At 42.8% G+C, this 25,842-nt stretch overlaps 1 protein-coding gene across 1 annotated transcript in view; it reads right to left on the reverse strand.

The window, feature by feature from the left end:
* Positions 1 to 18,924, reverse strand: part of LOC311112413 (atrial natriuretic peptide receptor 1) — a 46,157-nt gene extending 27,233 nt beyond the window's left edge. The window contains exons 1-21 of the mRNA XM_084155525.1: positions 18,656 to 18,924; positions 18,391 to 18,469; positions 18,007 to 18,197; positions 17,626 to 17,747; positions 17,431 to 17,520; positions 17,164 to 17,309; positions 16,909 to 17,039; positions 16,415 to 16,561; positions 16,135 to 16,289; positions 15,456 to 15,591; positions 14,829 to 14,926; positions 13,123 to 13,258; positions 11,064 to 11,142; positions 9,638 to 9,734; positions 8,667 to 8,759; positions 8,095 to 8,172; positions 7,797 to 7,901; positions 7,580 to 7,651; positions 7,224 to 7,392; positions 6,782 to 6,934; positions 6,012 to 6,201 (exon numbers count right to left, since the gene is read on the reverse strand). Coding sequence (XP_084011651.1) covers positions 6,012 to 6,201; positions 6,782 to 6,934; positions 7,224 to 7,392; positions 7,580 to 7,651; positions 7,797 to 7,901; positions 8,095 to 8,172; positions 8,667 to 8,759; positions 9,638 to 9,734; positions 11,064 to 11,142; positions 13,123 to 13,258; positions 14,829 to 14,926; positions 15,456 to 15,591; positions 16,135 to 16,289; positions 16,415 to 16,561; positions 16,909 to 17,039; positions 17,164 to 17,309; positions 17,431 to 17,520; positions 17,626 to 17,747; positions 18,007 to 18,197; positions 18,391 to 18,469; positions 18,656 to 18,662 — 2,474 coding nt within the window. The 5' untranslated portion in view covers positions 18,663 to 18,924. The remainder of the gene's footprint in view (positions 1 to 6,011; positions 6,202 to 6,781; positions 6,935 to 7,223; positions 7,393 to 7,579; positions 7,652 to 7,796; positions 7,902 to 8,094; positions 8,173 to 8,666; positions 8,760 to 9,637; positions 9,735 to 11,063; positions 11,143 to 13,122; positions 13,259 to 14,828; positions 14,927 to 15,455; positions 15,592 to 16,134; positions 16,290 to 16,414; positions 16,562 to 16,908; positions 17,040 to 17,163; positions 17,310 to 17,430; positions 17,521 to 17,625; positions 17,748 to 18,006; positions 18,198 to 18,390; positions 18,470 to 18,655) is intronic.
* Positions 18,925 to 25,842: the final 6,918 nt, after the last annotated feature.

Genomic DNA, 25,842 nt, shown 5'->3' on the forward strand with positions numbered 1-25,842 from the left:
CAGGGACTCAAATCCTGCAGTGCCAGACGTGTCCCCCTGCTTAAGCCAGTACATGTCCAGGTCCGTCTGAAGTTTGCTAGAGTGCATTTGGATGATCCAGAAGAGGATTGGGAGAATGTCATATGGTCAGATGAAACCAAAATATAACTTTTTGGTAAAAACTCAACTCGTCGTGTTTGGAGGACAAAGAATGCTGAGTTGCATCCAAAGAACACCATACCTTCTGTGAAGCATGGGGGTGGAAACATCATGCTTTGGGGCTGTTTTTCTGCAAAGGGACCAGGACGACTGATCCGTGTAAAGGAAAGAATGAATGGGGCCATGTATCGTGAGATTTTGAGTGAAAACCTCCTTCCATCAGCAAGGGCATTGAAGATGAAACGTGGCTGGGTCTTTCAGCATGACAATGATCCCAAACACACCGCCCGGGCAACGAAGGAGTGGCTTCGTAAGAAGCATTTCAAGGTCCTGGAGTGGCCTAGCCAGTCTCCAGATCTCAACCCCATAGAAAATCTTTGGAGGGAGTTGAAAGTCTGTGTTGCCCAGCGACAGCCCCAAAACATCACTGCTCTAGAGATCTGCATGGATGAATGGGCCAAAATACCAGCAACAGTGTGTGAAAACCTTGTGAAGACTTACAGAAAACGTTTGACCTTTGTCATTGCCAACAAAGGGTATATAACAAAGTATTGAGAAACTTTTGTTATTGACCAAATACTTATTTTCCACCATAATTTGCAAATAAATTCATTAAAAATCCTACAATGTGATTTTCTGGAAAAGAAAATCTCATTTTGTCTTTCATAGTTGACGTTTACCTATGATGAAAATTACAGGCCTCTCTCATCTTTTTAAGTGGGAGAACTTGCACAATTGGTGGCTGACTAAATACTTTTTTCCCCCACTGTATGACTTTTTCTTTGCAACTCTGCCTAGAAGGTCAGCATCCCGGAGTCGCATCTTCGCTGTTGACGTTGAGACTGGTGTTTTGCGGGTACTATTTAATGAAGCTGCCAGTTGAGGACCTGTGAGGCATCTGTTTCTCAAACTAGACACTCTAATGTATTTGTCCTCTTGCTCAGTTGTGCACCGGGGCCTCCCACTCCTCTTTCTATTCTGGTTAGAGCCAGTTTGCGCTGTTCTGTGAAGGGAGTAGTACACAGCGTTGTACGAGATCTTCAGTTTCTTGGCAATTTCTCGCATTTAATAGCCTTCATTTCTCAGAACAAGAATAGACTGATGAATTTCAGAAGAAAGTTCTTTGTTTCTGGCCATTTTGATTCTGTAATCGAACCCACATTTTCTGATGCTCCAGATACTCAACTAGTCTCAAGAAGGCCAGTTTTATTGCTTCTTTAATCAGCATAACAGTTTTCAGCTGTGCTAACATAATTGCAAAAGGGTTTTCTAATGATCAATTAGGATTAACTTGGATTAACAAACACAACATGCCATTGGAACACAGGACTGATGGTTGCTGATAATGGGCCTCTGTATGCCTACAGTGAGGGAAAAAAAGTATTTGATCCCCTGCTGATTTTGTACGTTTGCCCACTGACAAAGACATGATCAGTCTATAATTTTAATGGTAGGTTTATTTGAACAGTGAGAGACGGAATAACAACAAAATAATCCAGAAAAAAACGAATGTCAGAAATGTTATAAATTCATTTGCATTTTAATGAGGGAAATAAGTATTTGACACCTCTGCAAAACATGACTTAGTACTTGGTGGCAAAACCCTTGTTGGCAATCACAGAGGTCAGACGTTTCTTGTAGTTGGCCACCAGGTTTGCACACATCTCAGGAGGGATTTTGTCCCACTCCTCTTTGCAGATCTTCTTCTAGTCATTAAGGTTTCGAGGCTGACGTTTGGCAACTCGAACCTTCAGCTCCCTCCACAGATGTTCTATGTGATTAAGGTCTGGAGACTCCAGGACCTTAATGTGCTTCTTCTTGAGCCACTTCTTTGTTGCCTTGGCCGTGTGTTTTGGGTCATTGTCATGCTAGAATACCCATCCACGACCCATTTTCAATGCCCTGGCTGAGGGAAGGAGGTTCTCACCCAAGATTTGACAGTACATGGCGCCGTCCATCGTCCCTTTGATGCGGTGAAGTTGTCCTGTCCCCTTAGCAGAAAAACACCCCCAAAGCATAATGTTTCCACCTCCATGTTTGACGGTGGGGATGGTGTTCTTGGGGTCATAGGCAGCATTCCTCCTGCTCCAAACATGGCGAATTGAGTTGATGCCAAAGAGCTCCATTTTGGTCTCATCTGACCACAACACTTTCACCCAGTTCTCCTCTGAATCATTCAGATGTTCATTGGCAAACTTCAGACGGGCCTGTATATGTGCTTTCTTGAGCAGGGGGACCTTGCGGGCGCTGCAGGATTTCAGTCCTTCATGGCGTAGTGTGTTATCAATTGTTTTCTTGGTGACTATGGTCCCAGCTGCCTTGAGATCATTGACAAGATCCTCCCGTGTAGTTCTGGGCTGATTCCTCACCGTTCTCATGATCATTGCAACTCCACGAGGTGAGATCTTGCATGGAGCCCCAGGCCGAGGGAGATTGACAGTTCTTTTGTGTTTCTTCCATTTGCGAATAATCGCACCAACTGTTGTCACCTTCTCACCAAGGTGCTTGGCGATGGTCTTGTAGCCCATTCCAACCTTGTGTAGGTCTACAATCTTGTCCCTGACAACCTTGGAGAGCTCTTTGGTCTTGGCCATGGTGGAGAGTTTGGAATCTGATTGATTGATTGCTTCTGTGGACAGGTGTCTTTTATACCGGTAACAAACTGAGATTAGGAGCACTCCCTTTAAGAGTGTGCTCCTAATCTCAGCTCGTTACCTGTATAAAAGACACCTGGGAGCCAGAAATCTTTCTGATTGAGAGGGGGTCAACTACTTATTTCCCTCATTAAAATGCAAATCAATTTATAACATTTTTACATGCGTTTTTCTGGATTTTTTTTTGTTATTCTGTCTCTCACTGTTCAAATAAACCTACCATTAAAATTATAGACTGATCATTTCTTTGTCAGTGGGCAAACGTACAAAATCAGCAGGGGATCAAATACTTTTTTCCCTTACTGTATGTAGATATTACATTAAAAATCAGCAGTTTCCAGCTACAATAGCCATTTGCAACATTAACAATGCCTACACTGTATTTCTGATCAATTTGATGTTATTTTATTGGACAAAAAAATTGCTTTTCTTTCGAAAACAAGGACATTTCTATGTGACCCCAAACTTTTGAACAGTAGTATATAATTTGAACACAGGTCTGTGTATAACATGCCCAACAGCCCTCTCAGAGATCTTTAGTCCCAATAGGGCCTTTATTGCCCTTAACACTACAACATTTAGAGGGAGCACAGTGTACTTAAAATGCAAGTACGGTTGACACACTGAACTGGAACTGCGACAATAAAAAACATCCTATCTATCTTATGGTCGGAGTGATTGGGTTGAACTGCCAAGATCTTCAGACATCTTGGTGACCGTTAAGGTGTTACAACACAGTATCACTGTATTCTTATTCTGACATCTTTGATATACACAGAGTGTACAAAACATTAGGAACACCTGCTCATTCCATGACAGACTGACCAGGTGAAATGTTCTCTTATTGATGTCACTTGTTAAATCCACTTCAATCAGTGTAAATGAAGGGGAGGAGACAGGTTAAATAAGGATTTTTAAGCCTTGAGACAATTGAGACATGGATTGTGTATGTGTGCCATTCAGAGGGTAAATGGGCAAGACTAATTTACAGTGGGGAAAAAAAGTATTTAGTCAGCCACCAATTGTGCAAGTTCTCCCACTTAAAAAGATGAGAGAGGCCTGTAATTTTCATCATAGGTACACGTCAACTATGACAGACAAAATGAGAAAAAAATATCCAGAAAATCACATTGTAGGATTTTTTATGAATTTATTTGCAAATTATGGTGGAAAATAAGTATTTGGTCAATAACAAAAGTTTCTCAATACTTTGTTATATACCCTTTGTTGGCAATGACACAGGTCAAACGTTTTCTGTAAGTCTTCACAAGGTTTTCACACACTGTTGCTGGTATTTTGGCCCATTCTTCCATGCAGATCTCCTCTAGAGCAGTGATGTTTTGGGGCTGTCGCTGGGCAACACAGACTTTCAACTCCCTCCAAAGATTTTCTATGGGGTTGAGATCTGGAGACTGGCTAGGCCACTCCAGGACCTTGAAATGCTTCTTACAAAGCCACTCCTTCATTGCCCGGGCGGTGTGTTTGGGATCATTGTCATGCTGAAAGACCCAGCCATGTTTCATCTTCAATGCCCTTGCTGATGGAAGGAGGTTTTCACTCAAAATCTCACGATACATGGCCCCATTCATTCTTTCCTTTACACGGATCAGTCGTCCTGGTCCCTTTGCAGAAAAACAGCCCCAAAGCATGATGTTTCCACCCCCATGCTTCACAGTAGGTATGGTGTTCTTTGGATGCAACTCAGCATTCTTTGTCCTCCAAACACGACGAGTTGAGTTTTTACCAAAAAGTTCTATTTTGGTTTCATCTGACCATATGACATTCTCCCAATCCTCTTCTGGATCATCCAAATGCACTCTAGCAAACTTCAGACGGACCTGGACATGTACTGGCTTAAGCAGGGGGACACTTCTGGCACTGCAGGATTTGAGTCCCTGGCGGCGTAGTGTGTTACTGATGGTAGGCTTTGTTACTTTGGTCCCAGCTCTCTGCAGGTCATTCACTAGGTCCCCCCGTGTGGTTCTGGGATTTTTGCTCACCGTTCTTGTGATCATTTTGACCCCACGGGGTGAGATCTTGCGTGGAGCCCCAGATCGAGGGAGATTATCAGTGATCTTGTATGTCTTCCATTTCCTAATAATTGCTCCCACAGTTGATTTCTTCAAACCAAGCTGCTTACCTATTTCAGATTCAGTCTTCCCAGCCTGGTGCAGGTCTACAATTTTGTTTCTGGTGTCCTTTGACAGCTCTTTGGTCTTGGCCATAGTGGAGTTTGGAGTGTGACTGTTTGAGGTTGTGGACAGGTGTCTTTTATACTGATAACAAGTTCAAACAGGTGCCATTAATATAGGTAACGAGTGGAGGACAGAGGAGCCTCTTAAAGAAGAAGTTACAGGTCTGTGAGAGCCAGAAATCTTGCTTGTTTGTACGTGACCAAATACTTATTTTCCACCATAATTTGCAAATTAATTAATTAAAAATCCTACAATGTGATTTTCGGGGAAAAAAATTCTCAATTTGTCTGTCATAGTTGACGTGTACCTATGATGAAAATTACAGGCCTCTCTCATCTTTTTAAGTGGGAGAACTTGCACAATTGGTGGCTGACTAAATACTTTTTTTCCCCACTGTATGTTACAAAACAAGCAAGTATAGTGTAGAGAATAATTGTACCATCTAAACCGCTGTGAAACACTATCTTTTCTATAATAAAAAATATAGTATTTTCAGCTGTTTGAAGCTGATACACAAAACAGAATGTAAAAGATGCAAAAACTGAACTTAAGAACGGAAAGCATAGACATGGCACACATAGAATAGATCTACCGCTTCTTAGACTTGCTTTAAATGAGAATGACAGATCTATAACTAACATTTCTATGTGAATTTGGTCGGGTTGGCCAAAAAGTTACATATTGCAGCTTTAAGTGCCTTTGTACAGTAGATACCAGGCACACCGGTTTGAGTGTGTCAAGAACTGCAACACTGCTAGGTTTTTCACGCTCAACAGTTTCCCGTGTGTATCAACAATGTTCCACCACCTAAAGGACATCCAGTCAACTTGACACAACTGTGGGAAGCAGTGGAGTCAACATTGGCCTGCATCCCTGTGGAACGCTTTTGACACATTGTAAAGTCCATGCCCCGACGAATTGAGGCTGTTCTGAGGGCAAAAGGGGGTGCAACTCAATATTAGGAAGGTGTTCCTAATGTTTTGTACACTCAGTGTATATGTGATTGTGGACTGTGATGTCTCACCCGCTGGGGCAGAGTTTCTTTACGGTCACCCTGAGGGAGGAGAAGTCTGGTCGGTCGCTGGGTCTCTCACTCCAGCACGCCCAAAGCAGAGCCTCCACACCCTCTGGACACTCTGCCCTGTCCGTGTGGGGCCTGAGGGGGCTACCTCCGCCCCCCACGCCCACCCCGGCCCTGACCCTCTCCACTATGTCTGGGGGGGAAGAGAGAGAGAGAGAGAGAGAGAGAGAGAGAGAGAGAGAGAGAGAGAGAGAGAGAGAGAGAGAGAGAGAGAGAGAGAGAGAGAGAGAGAGAGAGAGAGAGAGAGAGCTATGCACAGCTATGCAACTATACTGAATGCAGGTATCTACACACATGTTGCAGATGGTCGCATGCGGTTGTTGGACACATGGAGGAGAGAATTATTTTCGCAGTATCTTCAAAACCGTGTCTTTTTGACACAACTGCTGACAGCTACAGGGACATAAAAGCAAAAAATGCTGCTTGGAGACAAGTGTCCACGATAGTAGGATTGCGATGTCAGTTTAGTAGTGAGCTTGTTCTGGATGTGGCTAGCTAGCTAACCTAGCCAATTAAGTGTTAGAGAGAGAGAGAGAGAGAGAGAGAGAGAGAGAGAGAGAGAGAGAGAGAGAGAGAGAGAGAGAGAGAGAGAGAGAGAGAGAGAGAGAGAGAGAGAGAGAGAGAGAGAGAGAGAGAGAGAGTTTTGAATAAGACAGTGAGGAGGAGAGAACACACCCCAGAGCAGTAAGGTATGGGGGTCTCTCTCTACATACCTCTTGCCTTGAGGTTGTTGTTGGGGATGTGGAAAGGGCCGCTGCGGTACACCACCTCCTGAACAATAATGCCAAAACTGTAGACATCCCCCTTCTGGGTGCCAGAGGAGGGCATGCTGTCCCTCAGCAGTTCCGGGGCCCTCCACAGTAAGGCTGGGAAGAGAGAGGGGCTTAATGTATGAAAAGCTCATATTGTTAGTTACACTGTTTACCACTGTGTATCTGTCATCTCTTTCTCCCTCTTCTTCTTTCTTCTTTCTCGCCCCTCTCGCTTTTCCCTCCTTTTATATGGTAACTTTACAAAATTCCAAGGTTTTCCAGAAATCCTGGTTGGAAGACTATGGATTTCCTGCTTATTCCCTCCTGATTCAGGGAAACTGGGATTTCTGGAAAACCTGAGAATTTTGGGAAAGTTACCGAAATGTTGCGACCCTACACTTACATGTCCAGTGTTCTTTGGACCAGCCCTTCTCGTCCTGTCCTGGGGGTCTTCTGAGGAGACTGAGGCCATGGTCGGTCACCTTGAGGACGAAGCGACTATCCACCACACAGTTAGATGACGACAGGTGACCATGGGAGCGCAGGGGGCTGCGGTGCAGGTAGTCCATCCCCTAAAGCGAACACACGCGCGCACACACACATTTCAGTTTGATAGAACCAATTCCCACATAGACTGGAATTGCACTGATATCAACTTCCACTTCAGTTTTGTCTGCCTTGTATCACTCCCATTGAGACAGTCATATACATTATGTAACTCATAACGCATGAAAAATCTAGAGTTGTGAGAAAATGTACCTTGACAATGTCCAGCATCAGGGAGAACTTGAAGCTCCAGTCAAGCTTAATGGAACCATTCGTCAAAATGTCCTGGAGTTCGGGAGGTGCAATTGGACTTTATTGCTCTTGTGATGTATCGAAGAAGCAGTGAAGAGAGGGTTATGTGCGTTTAAAGCAGTGGTGTGTGTAATGTTGCCTGTCTGTGTGTGTGTGTGTGTGTGTGTGTGTGGGTTACCCGCAGGCTCCCTTTAGGGCAGTACTCAGTCAGCAGAACGAGCTGTGGAGGTTCCAGACAAGCACCGATGAAGCTGCAGATGTTTGGGTGGCTCAAATCTTTACACTGCACACACGCGCGCATGTGCGAGAGAGAGAGAGAGAGAGAAAGAGAGAGGAGTCCATATAAAACAGATATGATAAAATTATAAACTTACAGCATCAGTATTCATAAACATTACATTAAGCACTCCACTCTCTACTAACACTCGATAACGATAACAGACACAAACACTTCTCTACAGCGAGGAGGGCCTCACCTGTTTCAGTTCAGTGAGCAGCTCTCTGTTCAGACACACACTCTTCACATTCAGCAGTCGCACTGAACAGATGTTCTCCTGAAAGAAACCGGGGGGAACGACAGAGCCAAAATGGCAGACTAAAAATAACCCAAAGCCCCATGACGATAATGATGATGACGGAAAATACATAATGGCACAGCCTGGCTTCTAATCAGCAGGATCATTTCATTAGATGTAATTTCACAGGACCAGGTGTCGAGTTTGGACACCTGCGTATTACGGTAAGAAAGTCTCAAAGTATAGTTATTCCACGTCTGAGGCATGGTGGGGATTGAATATAAATAAGGCCTAGCCCTAGAGTTTGTAGCCAGGAAAAACTCTGGGCCCAAGTTATATTCCCCCTCTCACCTCTCTCTCCCCCTCCAGTCAGGTAAGTTATAGGAAAAACTCAAGGCCCTAAATGCAACATTGTAAAGGTAAAGTGTTGCCAATTAGGACAACCAATCAGAAGTTAATTATCCCTAACAGGAAAAACTCAAGGGCCAAAAACAACATCATAAAAGTTACCAATAAGGACAAGCAATTCTCACTTTATAAACGGCCGTTCTGTGGGAGGATGGTTTGTCTTTCATATTTCCGAGGATGGACTCCAGAGAAGCGTGGATGGAGTTGAGGTACGGTACCTAGTAAACACACAGCAGTCTACTTTATCATGAACTTTATATGAGCCACGTGACCATTGAAGTAGTGTGTGTGTGTGTGTGTGTGTGTGTGTGTGTGTGTGTGTGTGTGTGTGTGTGTGTGTGTGTGTGTGTGTGTGTGTGTGTGTGTGTGTGTGTGTGTGTGTGTGTGTGTGTGTGTGTGTGTGTGTGTGTGTGTGTGTGTGTGTGTGTGTGTGTGTGTGTGTGTGTGTGTGTGTGTGTGTGGTGTGTGTGTGTGTGGTGTGGTGTGCGTGCGTGCGCGCCATTCTCTGTGGTCCACCGTAGCTCAGTTGGTAGAGCATGGCGCTTGCAACGTCAGGACAGCAGGTTCGACTCCTGCCACCACCCATACTTAAAATGTATGCATCCATAACTGTAAGTTGCTTTGGATAAAAGTGTCTGCTAAATGGCATATGGCATCACACTGAATTGTTTGTAGTTATGCTTTTCATTACACATTCAAAACAGGCCATAGTAACTGAGAGGAGTGGGTGCGCAAAGTTGAGTACCAATTCACAATAGTAAAGGCAGTATGGTCATGGCAAAATGAAAAATGTATAATGATGAAATTATGCTCTAAAAGAAAGTAGAGGAATAGAAAAATGAAGTGCTTGCTTCAGTACGGTCGTAACGCTGCAGTTTTAAGGAAAGGAGAGTAAGGTGCTACTGTAGGGAATACATGCTTTGGGGGGTTTGGCATCAACCAAAGGTAACGTGTACGTCATAAAATGTGCAGTCAGGCATCAGATGATAGCTGATATGTTAAACACCTATCCAGGCGTGGGAGATCTAGCAGGCGTCTGCAGTGTAGTCAGCCTGGAACGTGGCCAGTGACTCAAACTCCTCCTCCCCTGCCTCACCTTTCCTGCCGAGGACGAGCTGTGCTCCATCATGGTGAAATCACCGGGGCTAACCCTCCATAGGATCACAGACACCTTCTTCTGGATGATGTGCTTCCTGTGTCACAAGAGAAGTACTTCCTGGTTCAATAACATCATGATGACCCTGCAATTTACACTACATCGAATTGTATTTCTCTTGAGAACCTGTGCAGGTTTTCTATTGTATGTAAATCTCATATAACAGTGCAAAGCAACATCAAAGCCTGTTCCATGGGGGTTTAGTGCATATGTAACTAGTGGAATTTCCACTCTGTCACACATGCACATGTTTGTACCTGGGTCACAACACTGGCACCTGTTCAATTGGCTTTTATACACAATGTCAAATGTATTTCATACACTTCATTTACAGGTAGGGGAACACAATTGTCAATTCTTGTTTCATACATTTAGATCATTTTAGTGTCTGCAACAATACTTCAGACCTATTATATAGGACTTACACACAATTTCAAATCTACAAACTTGCTCTACCTAATAAACAATGTCAGAACTTGTTTCATGCGTTGTGAACACAATGCCTACACGTCGGCTGCAGATAGGGCCTTCACAGTAGTACAGTGTACCATTCTCTCTCTCTCTTTCTTTCCCTCTCTCTCGCTCTCTCTCTCCCTTTCTCTCTCTCTATTATTAACTATTATTGAACCGTCATTCTTAATGCTCGTGGGCATCAAGGCCTACTCCCTCATTCATTCCAGGACTAGCGATCACGACGCCATTCATATTATAGCATAAATGTTCCCACTTCAAATGATAATTTAAAAGTAATCATTTGGAAAGGAAAAGTCAATTTATCACATGAAAGGGTAATAGAGGCTAAACTAGAGGCTGAGATACTGAGACATCCGAGATAATGACTTCTTCCTAAGGATGATAGTTTCATGCATGCTCACTCACACACAGGTTTGAGTGGGTTCACACACACCGCACACACACACAATTACATGCACGCACACACGGGGCTTTGAGTGAGTTCATGACGAGAAAAAGTCAGTACAGATTCATTCTTCATTAATCCATCCTTTGTTTGAAAGCAATGTGAGCCTTATGACGTCCTCTCCCCACTTTCCTGAATAATTCTGGAATATTCAAAAATCCCTGCGTTTGCTGAAAAACTCCTTTAATCACGAAGTAAGAGCAAGTGAGAGTGATAGAGCGAGATCCACATTATGGACTATCCACATTACTTACCGGAACAGTGCTGTATGTTGTACGTTTGCACGGCTAGACTACCACTAGATGGAAAAAATACAATACTAGGTGTGTGAGTGACTGAGTGAGTGAGTGAGTGCGTGCGTGCGTGCGTGAGTCTGTCTGTCTGTGTGTGTGTGTCTCTGTGTGTGTCTCTGTGTGTGTGTGTGTGTGTGTGTGTGTGTGTGTGTACCTGTAGAGAAGACAAACGATAAGTGTCCCGGTGGCCAGGAAAACAGCAATGGTCCCCACAGCTATCGCAAACCTCCTCTCTGCAACACAAATACACTGTAGCATAAGCTTCGATAACAGGTTGACAATGCCAAATGGTACTGCCCGAAATATATGGTAGCATAGACTGTTTTCAGACAAACCTTTTATTAAACATTTATGTTATTGCTTTTCATGACTCAATTGGAAATAGATTTGCTCATCTCAATATAAACTCCTGAATAAATAAAGGATAAATAAATAAAGTATCTAATGTATTAGATTAGAAGTTAAAATCTTTATCTTCATCATCATTTTAAGGGGATTATTTTACTCATAAATGTATAAAAGTGTTATTTTCATAAACAGGTCGCCAAACAAAACTTTCTCATTTGCATTATTGCATCTCTTCCACATTATCCCTTCTTAATACTAATTTTAAAAATATATATAATAAAGCCCAAACATCAATAAGTTCCACACATTCTTCACGGGGCCATATGTACGAGTCCCTGTCTGCCAAACCAAGCTGGAAGCAACGGCAAAGAAAACATTTTCGGACCACATATCAAATCCATCCAGAGAGAATTCCGGATAGAAAACAATTGATAACAAAGAATAAAACCCTGGTTACGTCTCAAATGGCACCCTATTCCCTTAACAGTGCACTACTTTTGACCAGGACTGTGTAGGGAATAGGGTGCCATTTGGGATGGAATCCCTGTTACATAACCCTGGCTAGACCGTTATGAGGTAGACTGAGGTCTACCTAGGTAGCTGGGGGGGACTTTAATAAAACGGTATTAAAAGAAGTCCATATTTCAGTGGAAAATAAAATAAAGATTTCCTTTCGTCCAGCAGGCACTAGTGAATAATTCAATGTGTAACTGTTTTTGGGAGTCAATTCTCGTTCTCTCTGGTTCTCTCTCTCTCTGCCTCCGTCATTCTCCCTCTCTCTGGCTCCCTCCTTTCTCTTTCTCCCTCCCTCCTTGTGTTAATCTTGGGGGAGACAGTGCCGTTACCGGGGTTGATGGGAGTTGGGTGAACTATGGTGTAGCCGGAGCAATCAGGTGCATACACAGCATATCAGAGAGCAGAGAAGTTGAACCGACACCAACAGAACAGACACAGCTTTAGAGGATATATGGGGCTCTGGCTCCGCCTGTTGGTGTGGTAACACACTGCATATGCTGTCAAGTGACAATACTTACATGACATCTAAGGACATACAAGCCTGGAGCGGACAGACCACAATGCCTGCTGCCTGCTGTTCTTCATCAAGTAAACAAATGAACTAATCAAATTAATCTACTTTGATAAATGAATAAAGATTGGAAATAAATTATGACTAAATAAATTATACATTTATATAATGAGACCAATGATTTATATATACACTAGATGGCTAACAGGAGGTGCTGTGTTGAAGCCACTTTGCCTCCATCTTGGCACTCCCCCACGTTGCAAAAAAATATTTTTGGAAGCTATAGAAATGCATTTATTAATGTCTACATTCGTTTTTGCCACATTTATAATATTACAGACACCTTAATGCATACTTTTAAATTATATTACGTGAGCTAAACATAAAAATAGAAACATATATACATAATTTTCCTTATTTAAAGTATATATATTTTTGGATTACTAATGGTACTGTCCCCACTACAACATCAAAATACTTAAATACATTTTGTCCTTGAAACATTTAATTGAAATACTGTACAATTCCATTAATTCCTATGGATGACTGCACCTACTGGAGAGTGCCAATATGGCCGACCGGTGGCTTCAAAGCCTCTCAATGGCGCATTTCATCAGCAATCCAGGGTTTGTATACATCATTGCATTAAACTGACAAAAAGTATTACCAGAAAGCATGGGACAAAATTTCACCAGCAGCTGCATTTTTGGTCATATCTACCTAACCCAAGCAGGTCTGTTAAGGGTCAGCTATCAACTCAACACAAAATGATAATGTGCGTACTGCGGAGACTAGAGAATACTAGAGAAGGTCCATTGGTGTAACAAACACACAGTACCGTTATTGAAGAGCTCATCTTTGAAGTCAAAGTCGGGTGTGTCCTTCGGTGGAGTCTTCCTCCCTCCTGGCCAGTAGACTTGGACCCCCTCCACTGGCTCATAAGCCTTATTCGTACCAAAGTAATTGGCGATAACCTACCAGGGGAGAAGATACCATGACCATCTAAGGGTTACTTTAAAAAATGTGCACATTAAAGGCTGTGTGTTGGACGCAGCCCATTTCAGGGAAGTCAATCACAGTAAGAAGGGCCAGGAAGTTAACGTTTACGAGTGATTTTCCTTTTAGAAATGGTCTATGGATGTCACATACAGTAGTTGCTGGCATGATCTTAATTTGCCATGGTAATCAATATAGCATCCATCTGCTATCCAAAATACGAGCCAGATCTACTGTAATACTGAATGTCTCACAGTGCATGCCAATTCTAATTGTTGTTTTCCCAGTATGCATGCCCTCACTATTGGCAAGCTCAAAACCTCCTGGCTGATCTGTTTACATTTCCCTTAGATCTTCTTTAAATTGACTCATTTTATTGCCACATCACTCGTTTCCTGGGAAGACATGAGTCTTGAAAGGTGATGCATGGTCGGAAGAAACCACATTCACAGAAACCAAAATTACATGGGACAGGAAGAAAGTCCTTCATTTTGGTTAGCTGCAATGAAACCAGCAACGAGGGGCCATCAGAGAAGAATGTTGCAACAAAATACGTTTATTTCAACAACTACAATTTGAAACATTAAGATCCAATCTTCAAAGCCATTTCAAGGCGGTAATTAAGAGAATGCACTCTCAAGAGCTTTTAGTAGTGGCCCTAATGGCCAAGTTGGTCCTAGGTGGGTACTTGAGAGGAGAGTAGGGTCGTGTGTGTGTTGCACTGCATGTCCACCTCTCTCTTTATCTCTCTCTCTCTCTCCCAGGATTCTGCCCGTCATGTCGCCCTTTTGTGTAGGAGTCTGCCATCCCTAACCTGTATAATGGGGCCTCCGCCACTCTGCAACTCTCAGTTGTTATTTTCTATTACTGCACCTGGGTTCAAGTAGTATTTGTTTGCTATTCAAATACTTTGAGCATTTGCTTCAGCGTGCCTGCAGTGCCAGCTGGGCATGGTTGGAGATTCCGGGACAATTTGTGTGTGTGTGTGTGTGTACAGGATCAGAAATACACTGAAATCAGACAACTGAAATGTGGGCCAACGAGACAGATTGGGGTTGAAAAGCAAAACGACAATAGATACAGTGGCAAAGCATTAAATCAGCACTGTAATTGTTCAGAAGAGTGTTTACATTTTGGACAGGCTGTGATAAAAGTGGTTGCTTAAGATGTGAACACTGTGTAGACATTAGCAGAAAATAAAGGGAAAACAGAGAGTTGAGAGAGAGAGAGGGGGAAGGAGATTTTATAAAAGGGGCAGGAGGGAGAGAGTGACAGCGAGCAAGAGAGAGAGAGAGCGATACATTATTATATTCTTATTTTTTCAATAGAGAAATAGGCAAACATACAGAGAGAGAGACAGAGGTATGGCAAGACAAAGATGAAGAAAGAGAGTGACATAGAGAGTGTGATGTAAGAGACAGAAGGACTGAGAGACAGAGAGTGACAAAGTGCTAGAAATAGAAAGAAAGTGTTAGAGAGAGTGATAGAAAGAAAAGAGAGCGAGTGACAGAGAGAAAGAGAGAGAGTGATAGTGTATCAGCGTCTGACTTTGAACTCGCTATCGTTGTCTCCGCCCTGGATGTGTTTCATCATATAGGCAGTCTCCCTGTCTCCATTGGCGTCCATGGTAACGTCACCCTGGATACCTAACGGATAGAGTCCAGAAAACGAACATATGGGCTATCCACACCTTATGTGTCATTATGTTTTAAATACAGTCATATACAGGTAACTGCCAAAATAAAGGAAACACCAACATAGTGTCTTAATAAGGCATTGGGCCAAAATAATGGGCTACAGGTTATTTTTATACAAGACCCAAAGCATGATGGGATGTAAATTGCTTAATTAACTGTTGAAGCACCTGCTTTCAATATACTTTGTATTCCTCATTTACTCAAGTTTTTTCTTTGTTTTTGCAGTTACCTGTACATCTCTCTGTGAGGCAATGAAGCTGCCAGGTCTCCCTTGAAAAATAGGCATTTTGACATCAATGGGACTGCTGTGCAAAACGATAAAAGAAAATGAAATAATTGCATTTTATAAATAAAATACAATTACTCTTGTAAATAACTGTAAATCATATCTGTATATAATCTCAATGACCTTTAACTGCAACCATTAACCATTAAAGTTATAACTACCAGGTGAAATAAATAATACAAAATGGCTGACCTGTGATGGTTCGGTTCCACATCTTGCGGGTTATGGTGAAGCCGTCGTACGGGTCTCCGTGTTCCGCCAGGGTTTCATTCAGAGCCTGAGCGTACAGCCATACAGAGTCATGGGCTATGGCTGCCAGCACCGACACCTGCCATTGGACAAACAGTCAGAAACAGAGAGTTACATATACTGTATATACACTCTTAGAAAAAAGTGCTCCAAAAGGGTTCTTCGGCTGTCCCAATAGGAGAACCCATTTTGGTTCCAGGTAGAACCCTTTTGGGTTCCAGGTAGAACGCTCTGTAGAAAGGGTTCTACATGGAATTCAAAAGAGTTATACCTGGAACCAAAAGGGTTATACCTGGAACCAAAAAAGGTTATTCAAAGGGTTCTCCTACAGGGACAGCCGAATAACTATTTTAGGTTCTAGATTGCACCTTTTTTTCTAAGAGTGTACAGTATATATACAGCTAAACATAGTAGCTAAGTACCAGACCCGGGTTCAAAATAGTATTTGGAAATCGGTCAAATCTTTTAGCTGCGCTGAATTGAGCTTGCCTGGCGCAATGGAATCAATGAAATCGTCCCAAAAGTAGAAAGCCCAGCCCATCTGGCACTCCAGACAGGGTCAATCGACAGGTGTGTGTGTTTTAAATGACTAAAATGTAAATGTAAATGTTTTATAGCACACCTTTTCGTTGGGTGCGTAGCCATAGCCAAAGTCCTCTCTGGATCTGCGGATGACGTCGTTGGAGAAGTTCCAGTACCTCTGGTCGTTGGGTTTGTACAGAGAGAGTAGAAACAGAGCCTTGTAGGCCTGCTTAGCCACAGAGTCATCCACATCTCCTACAACACATCAACACCATTCATGGATTTGTCCTAAGGTTGTAAAATTCCAGTAGCATTCCCAAAATTCCCATGTAGTATTGTATTGTATTGTATCGTAGGGTGCCAATTGGGACACACCCTACCTCTTTTCCAGTCAAATTTGCCAAACATCTCCTCCTGCCTGTAGGGCTCGAAGCAGAAGAAGACGTAATCCCCTGTGGTGAGGCCTCTCCTGTGGGCCTCGATCAGGAAGCCCCTGACCACCTCCCCACGCGCTGAGATCACTATGACTACAGGGCAAGACACAAATACTAAATATAGGCTACATTAAAATACCCATACTAGTATACCAGTTAGAATGCATGGCCGGGGCGGCAGGTAGCTTAGTGGTTAAGAGCGTAGTGCCAGTAACCTAAAGGTCGCTGGTTCTAATCCCCGAGCCGACTAGGTGAAAAATCTGTCGATGTGCCCTTGAGCAAGGCACTTAACCCTAATTGCTCCTGTAAGTCGCTCTGGATAAGAGCGTCTGCTAAATGACTAAAATGTAAATGTAAATGTTAATTGTAAATAGTACGCTGGTGTGGACATTGGAATACAGAGCCAATAACCTAATAGAACATTCCAAAAAATGACTTACTGCGAGACACCTCGGCAACCTCCTGTAGCATACGTGCTTGTGTGAGGGCTGTGTGAGTGTTGTCTTGCCCGAGAGGTGTTCGAAACTCCAGGTATTTAGCCACAGTGATATTATTGACTTCAGCTTGATACCTTATAGAAATAGAAACGGTAGCTCATTTTCTCAGGTTCCTCCCTACATGTAGCCCTACCTCACATTCCAGTGTCCTATTTCAAGTGTATCTATTGTATTGTATCGTGCGGCGTCGTATCGTACCTGATTCCCTCAGCAGGGATGATCCAGGCAGGTCTGTGGTCGTAGATAATGCTTATACGTCTCCAGCCAAACTTCTCACAGATCTTCACGAAGAACAAGCCCATCTTGGTGAAGGGGCCAAACACTCTGGTAAGAGTGGGGTAAGCCTGTCACCGTCACAGAAAATAGCATGTGATAAAGTAGCAACTGTGTACTCCAGGTTCTGAGGGATGTAAGTTAGTTATAGTTAGTTATTGGTATATGAGTTATATTAAAGTGATATTTGACCTTTTTGATGAGAAATTGCTGGTCTGCACAGGTGGGACTGACCACGGGAATGTTCCAGAAAGCTGCAAGCTTGGCAGTGATCGCACACACCTAAAGAGGGTGTTCTATCATCATTGGATTGTAATGCAGATAATATAGTTAGTGCAATATGATTTACGATTTATTTATTTATACAGGTGAAGGTGGTGACCTTACTTCGGAGCAGGCGGGGCCGATGAAAGCGCTGTAGTTCCGTATGTGCAGTAGCTCCACTATCTTCCCCGGGCCATTCACATCGCTACACTCGTCATCCACGTATTCATGCTTCAGCAAATGACCTGAGGACATACAACACAGTAACTTACAGTGGCTATTGACTGAGTATGACTTCTGATGTCCTCTTGGCCAGTGTTTCTCAGTGTGCTTCAGTGACTCCCAGCAGTTGCATGCCATACAATACAATACAATACAATACAATAGTACAATACAACGTTATTGTCCATTCATTACAGCAAACAACAGATCTGTCTCTTTACATTATAAATATTATATAATATATAACATATTATATACTATACAATGTCTCTGTGTACTGACCTGCCAACAGATCGGGGCTCTGGTTCACGGCGTCGATGGCGATGAGGGCTCCCGCCCCGATCCTGCCCACACTGAAGGGCATGGAGGTGTTGGGCAAGGACAGGAGCAGGGTGAACGTTGACCCTGTCACCCAGGGCACCGAGGACAGAAAGACAGGTAGCACTAGAGCCCTAAGCAGGAGCGCCATCACTCTGGGAGATACAGGAATGTAAGAATGGACCCTGGTTGCTAACTCACTGTGGAGGAGGCTCCATAAAAGGACAAAGCCTTCAATGAAGTCTATATTGTTTGTGTCTGGATGTGCTCTGATAATGCTTTAGCTAAGGCATATGATAGGCTCATTATACAGTAATACGTTTCCAAATTGCATGGGGTAACACTCACTTTGTTTTACTCAGAATCCCAAACGTGTAAGATTTGGAAAACCGTTCAAAGAAATGCTGTTGAATGTAGACTGTGAGAGCTGGTAGGTTGAATGTGCAACATCCAGAAATTGTTTAGAAAAATCTCGACATGACACCTTACACAAAATACAGTAATATAAGGCCTACTCACACTAAAAAAATACAGATATAGACAGTAGACATGAGAAATACCGTTTACAACAAAGTATCGGTTCAATATACATTTCAATATGAAATTCACTTACCAGTCATTCAGTCAAATATTATAAAAACGTGGCATATTTCGAAATGATGTTCTCCGATGCCCCACTACAGTAAATTACAATTTAGCACCACCTGTTGTCCATCAGTTAGACTAGTTAGTATATCAAAGCCTCTGATAAGATGCGCGTGCATCCGTGAAACGTATTCAAATACATATCACTCGCAACTGCATCAACTACTGGCCAGAGAATACATGCATGCTCCCCAATTGCCTATTATACATCTTGTGGTTCTCAAATTAATCTTACAACATGTTCGCTAAACCCTGGGAAGATACAACGCACCACGAGTTTGTTTAACTTAACGACTGCACAAGTAAACAGTTGACATGGACAATTATGGAAGCACTTAAGTGCTGGCTTGTTTATATTGGTAGTAATACTTCCTGTTGTCATAGAATAAATAAATGGGAATTTAGTAGACATCAATTGTCAATGATAATCAGGATTGGGGAGTAATCAGTTACATGTAATCTAAAAAAAATAGCAATAAAGGTAATCAGTTACATTACCAGCAAAAAATATTGTAATCAGATTACAGACACTGTGAAAAACTACATGATTATTGCTTGGATTACTTTTAAATTCTAAAAGGTTTGCGAAAAAAATACATTGACAATTTTCTGTTTTCCCAACAACATTCAATTCAGAATTGAAAAAAGGTGCACGTTTAAGTTTGTCCACCTGAGTGAGTCTGACCATAAATCAGAGACCACTATTATGACACACCAAAGGCGTTTAATGGATCATTTTTGTCTTCTTCTAATGCCTCTTAAGGGGAAAGCAATCCAAAAGTAACAGAAAGTAATCAAATTATGTTACAGAATTTCAGGTAATCCAAAAGTTACGTTATTGATTACAATTTTGGATAGGTAACTAGTAACTGTAATGGATGACATTTAGAAAATAACCTACCCAACCCTGAATTGTTAATGTTTAATAAATAAAGTTGTTCAGGTTCACTTCTTCCTTGGGGCTACAGAGTAGCAGTCCCAACTGGGATATTACATTGAATTGAATAGATTTCTCCAAGTGCAGTTCCAAACCATTCCCTTTTTTGGAATGGTTGTTATCTCATTTGTCTTATTTCACAGGGGATTTGGGAAGTAAAATAACCAAAAGGTTTATGAAAAACACAAGGTTTATATAAAACAAAAACTTAATTTTTTAATTGGATTAAAATGGACAAAAATACCCCTATCTATGAACTGTGAGAAAACAGGATCGTGGGAAATGACTTGAAGCTCCAAACAGGCTGAAAGCCAAAGGAGGCCCATCGCTACTGCAAATAGACTCAACACCACTAGTCTGTATGACAAATAAAGATAAAAAATGATATCTGCTCAGCCTGAAGATGGATGGTTTAAGAAAAGAGTAGCTTCCTCTTAGAAAAACAGTTATGTTTATATTGAGGATTGGCCCCAAGTCAGCGTCGTAGCAATTATTCAGAAGTCAATGTTAAAACACATGGTAGCACGTTCTGATTTTCTGCACGTAATTCATGGTGACGATGTTCCAGTGAGAAATGTTGGATTAATAAACACGAAAATATTGAATTGTCACACTGGGTAGATGAGATTAAAGTATAAGGGCCAGAGTCCCTGACCCGGATTAAACCTACTCCTGGACCAAAAAGCACTGAGCACAACATCTGGGTCAGTTTAACCGCTGTGGGGTTATACTTTAATCTTATCCCTAAAAATAATAATCACACAATAAGGCCCTGTGGAAAGTTTCCCCTTCTATCCCACACACACACACACTTTCGTTTTTTCCCATCCAAAGGTTTAATCTATCACCACAGTAGGTTTGGTTAGACTCTAACCCTCCATCCCCTTTCAGTCTCACCTTTGACCTCGGACTCATTAATGACCATCTCACCCCCTAAACCCTAACCCCTGACACTAGTTGTTCGTTAGTCAGATATCGGTCAGCCATTTACTCTCCGTCACTGTTGATATTGCATGTGTGCCTGCGACTGCGTGAGTGAGGGTGAAAGCGAGAGAGAAAGCGAGAGAGAGAGTAATGTGTCAGTAGGCCTACCATAGAGAGGTGTTGATGTGCTTCTAGGTGACCTTCCATTACTATCAGGTCATGGACTGTTGCTTTACTGCTGTGATTTATTACCAACAAGATGATGACACGCATTAGTGCTGGTGGCTGCTGAGCTAAATGTTGGAGATGGATTTTTTTTTTTTGCCAATGTCATAACATAGCATGACATAACATGTCCTAACTTGTTAGGTTTATATTCTGCATCCCAGGGGGAACCTGGTTACTGGATTGGAATCATTTTGACATGTAAAATGTGAATTTGTACATTGAATTCAAGGATTTTGCATTGGAGGGTTCCCTTTCCCGAGTCTAGGCTGGTGATTAGCTGTTCTGTAACTAGAGATAACAGATGAGAAAACAGCTGGGACCACCATGCACTAGAGTCCCATATACAGTACATAATATTATCCAGTAGATGGCAGTCATATCCTTTGTAAACTCTAGGCAAATAGAATCAAACTCTGGGCCTGTATTCATAAAGTGTCTCACAGAAGGAGTGCTGATCTAGGATCAGGTCGCTCTGTCCGTGTAATATTATTTGTGATCTTAAAGGCAAAACTGATCCTAAATCAGCAGCCCTATCCTCGTCACCAAGCTTAGGACTTTCCTGTTTTAGGTCAGTTAGGATTTATTTTAAGAATGTGAAATGTCAGAATAATAGTAGAGAGAATGATTTATTTCAGCTTTTATTTCTTTCAACACATTCCCAGTGGGTCAGAAGTTTACATACACTCAATTAGTATTTGGTAGCATTGCCTTTAAAGTGTTTAACTTGGGTCAAACGTTTTGGGTAGCCTTCCACAAGCTTCCCACAATAAGTTGGGTGAATTTTGGCCCATTCCTCCTGACAGAGCTGGTGTAACGGAGTCAGGTTTGTAGGTCTCCTTGCTCGCACACGCATTTTCAATAGGATTGAGGTCAGGGCTTTGTGATGGCCACTCCAATACATTTACATTTTAGTCATTTAGCAGATGCTCTTATCCAGAGCAACTTACAGTTAGTGAGTGCATAAATTTGTCATACTGGCCCCCCGTGGGAAACGAACCCACAACCCTGGCGTTGCAAGCGCCATGCTCTACCAACTGAGCTATAGGTGGGACAATACCTTGACTTTGTTGTCCTTAAGCCATTTTGCCACAACTTTGGAAGTATGCTTGGGGTCAAGACCCATTTGCGACCAAGCTTTAACTTCCTGACTGATGTCTTGAGATGTTGCTTCAATATATCCACATAATTTTCCTTCCTCATGATGCTATCTATTTTGTGAAGTGCACCAGTCCCTCCTGCAGCAAAGCACCCCCGCAGCATGATGCTGCCACCCCCGTGCTTCACGGTTGGGATGGTGTTCTTCAGCTTGCAAGCACCCCCTTTTTCCTCCAAACATAACAATGGTCATTATGGCCAAACAGTTTTTTGTTTCATCAGACCAGAGGACATTTCTCCAAAAAGTATAATCTGTCCCCATGTGCAGTTGCAAACCATAGTCTAGCTTTTTTATGGCAGTTCTGGAACAGTATAGCTTCTTCCTTGCTGAGCGGCCTTTCAGGTTATGACGATATAGGACTCGTTTTACTGTGGATATAGACACTTTTGTCCCTGTCTCCTCCAGCATCTTCACAAGGTCCTTTGCTGTTGTTCTTGGATTGATTTGCAGTTTTCGCACCAAAGTACGTTCATCTCTAGGAGACAGAACGCGTCTCCCTTCCTGAGCGGTATGCAGGCTGCGTTGTCCCATGGTGTTTATACTTGCGTACTATTGTCAGGCGTTTGGAAATTGCTCCCAAGGATGAAACAGACTTGTGGAGGTCTACATTTTCTTTTCTGAGGTCTTGGCTGATTTCTTTTGATTTTCCCATGATGTCAAGCAAAGAGGCACTGAGTTTGAAGGTAGGCCTTAAAATACATCCAGAGGTACACCTCCAATTGACTCAAATGATGGCAATTAGCCTATCAGAAGCTTCTAAAGCTGTTTAAAGGCACAGTCAACTTAGTGTATGTAAACTTTTGACCCAATGGAATTGTGATAGAGTGAATTATAAGTGAAATAATCTGTCTGTAAAAAATTGTTGGAAAAATGTATTGTGTCATGCACAAAGTAGATGTCCTAACCGACTTGCCAAAACTATAGGTTGTTAACAAGAAATTTGTGGAGTGGTTGAAAAACGAATTTTAATGACTCCACCCTAAGTGTATGTAAACTTCCGACTTCAACTGTAGTTGCTTACTTACTTAATTGTGTATTTCATATTTCTTATTCTTTTTTCTAGTAAAATATTGTAATTGATTATTGCATTGTTGGGTTTTGAGTTTGCAAGAAAGGCATTTCACTGTACTTGTGCATGTGACATTAAAATCAAATCAAATCAAATGTTACTTGTCACATGCGCCGAATACAACAGGTGTAGACCTTACAGTGAAATGCTTACTTACAAGCCCTTAACCAACAATGCAGTTTTAAGAAAAATAAGTGTTAAGTAAAAAATAGATCAGCAAAAATAAAAAAATAAGAAAAATAACAAATAATTAAAGAGCAGCAGTAAAATAACAGTAGCGAGGCTATATACAGGGGGTACAGGTACAGAGTCAATGTGCGGGGGCACAGGTTAGTCAAGGTAATTGAGGTAATATGTACATGTGGGTAGAGGTAAAGTGAATATGCATAGATAATAAATAGAGTAGCAGAAGCGTAAAAAGAGGGGGTGGGGGAAAATGCAATTAGTCCGGGTAGCCATTTGATTAGCTGTAAAGGAGTCCCATGGCTTTGGGGTAGAAGCTGTTAAGAAGCCTTTTGGACCTGGTGCTCCAGTACCGCTTGCCGTGTGGTAGCAGAGAGAACAGTCTATGACTATGGTGGCTAGAGTCTTAGGCAATTTTTAGGGCCTTCCTCTGACACCGCCTGGTATAGAGGTCCTGGATGGCATGATGTACTGGGCCGTACGCACTACCCTCTGTAGTGCCTTGCGGTCAGTTGCCATACCAGGCAGTGATGCAACCAGTCAGGATGCTCTCGATGGTGCAGGTGTAGAAGTTTTTGAGGATCTGAGGACCCATGCCAAATCTTTTCAGTCTCCTGAGGGGGAATAGGCTTTGTCGTGCCCTCTTCACGACTGTGTTGTGTTTGGACCATGACATTTTGTTGGTGATGTGGACACCAAGGAACTTGAAGCTCTCAACCTGCTCCACTACAGCCCCGTCAATGAGAATGGGGGTGTGCCGGTCCTCCTTTTCCTGTGGTCCACAATCATCTCCTTTGTCTTGCTCACGTTGAGGGAGAGGTCGTTATCCTGGCACCACACGGCCAGGTCTCTGACCTCCTCCCAATAGGCTCATCTTTGCCGGTGATCAGGCCTACCACTGTTGTGTCGTCTGGAAACGTAATGATCGTGTTGGAGTCGTGCTTGGCCATGCAGTCATGGGTGAACAGTGAGTACAGGAGGGGACTGAGCAAGCACCCCTGAGGGGCCCCCGTGTTGAGGATCAGCGTGGTAGATGCAGTTTAAATACTGTTGGTTAAGGGCTGTAAGTAAGCATTTCACTGTAATGTCTGCACCTGTTGTATTCGGCGCATGTGGCCAATACAATTTCATTTGATTTGATTTGAAAGGGCAGTGTGGAGTGCAATAGGGATTGCATCCTCTATGGCTCTGTTGGGGCGGTAAGCAAATTGGAGTGGGTCTAGGGTTTCTGGGATAATGGTGTTGATGTGAGCCATGACCAGCCTTTCAAAGCACTTCATGGCGACAGACCTGAGTGCTACGGGTCAGTACTCATTTAGGCAGGTTACCTTAGTGTTCTTGGGCACAGGTCTGCTTGAAACATGTTGGTATTACAGACTCAGTCAGGGACAGGTTCAAAATGTCAGTGAAGACACTTGCCAGTTGGTCAGCGCATGCTCGGAGTACACGTCCTGGTAATCCATCTGGCCCTGCGGCCTTGTGAATGTTGACCTGTTTAAAGGTCTTACTCACATCGGCTACGGAGAGCGTGATCGCACAGTCGTCTGGAACAGCTGATGCTCTCATGCATGCTTCAGTGTTGCTTGCCTCGAAGCGAGCATAGAAGTAATTTAGCTTGTCTGGTAGGCTCATGTCTCTGGGCAGCTCGCGGCTGTGCTTCCCTTTGTAGTCCGTAATAGTTTGCAAGCCCTGCCACATCCGACAAGCATCGGAGCCAGTGTAGTATGATTCAATCTTAGTCCTGTATTGACGCTTTGCCTGCTTGATGGTTCGTCGGAGGGCATAGCAGGATTTCTTATAAGCGTCCGGGTTAGAGTCCCGCTCCTTGAAAGCGGCAGCTCTACCCTTTAGCTCAGTGCGGATGTTGCCTGTAATCCATGGCTTCTGGTTGGGGTATGTACGTATGGTCACTTTGGGGACGACGTCATCGAGGCACTTATTGATGAAGCCAGTGACTGATGTGGTGTACTCCTCAATGCCATTGGAAGAATCCCGGAACATATTCCAGTCTGTGCTAGCAAAACAGTCCTGTAGCTTAGCATCTGCGTCATCTGACCACTCCTATATTGAGCGAGTAACTGGTACTGCTTTAGTTTTTGCTTCTAAGCAGGAATCAGGAGGATAGAATTATGGTCAGATTTGCCAAATGGAGGGCGAGGGAGAGCTTTGTAAGTGTCTCTGTGTGTGGAGTAAAGGTGGTCTAGAGTTTGTTTTCCTCTGGTTGCACATTTAACATGCTGGTAGAAATGAGGTAAAACAGATTTAAGTTTCCCTGTATTAAAGTCCCTGGCCACTAGGAGCGCCGCCTCTGGATAAGCATTTTCTTGTTTGCTTATGGCCTTATACAGCTCATTGAGTGCGGTCTTAGTGCCAGCATCGGTTTGTGGTGGTAAACAGACAGCTACGAAAAATATAGATGAAAATTATCTTGGTAAATAGTGTGGTCTACAGCTTATCATGAGATACTCTACCTCAGTCGAGCAAAACCTCGAGACTTCCTTAATATTAGATATCGTGCACCAGCTGTTATTTACAAATATACACAGGCCGCCACCCCTTGTTTTAACGGAGGCAGCTGTTCTATCTTGCCAATGAACCGAAAACCCCGCCAGCTGTATGTTATCCATGTCAACGTTCAGCCACGACTCATGAAACATA

Source organism: Coregonus lavaretus (genome assembly GCF_964263955.1).
Source record: "Coregonus lavaretus genome assembly, chromosome: 38".
NCBI lineage: Eukaryota > Metazoa > Chordata > Actinopteri > Salmoniformes > Salmonidae > Coregonus > Coregonus lavaretus.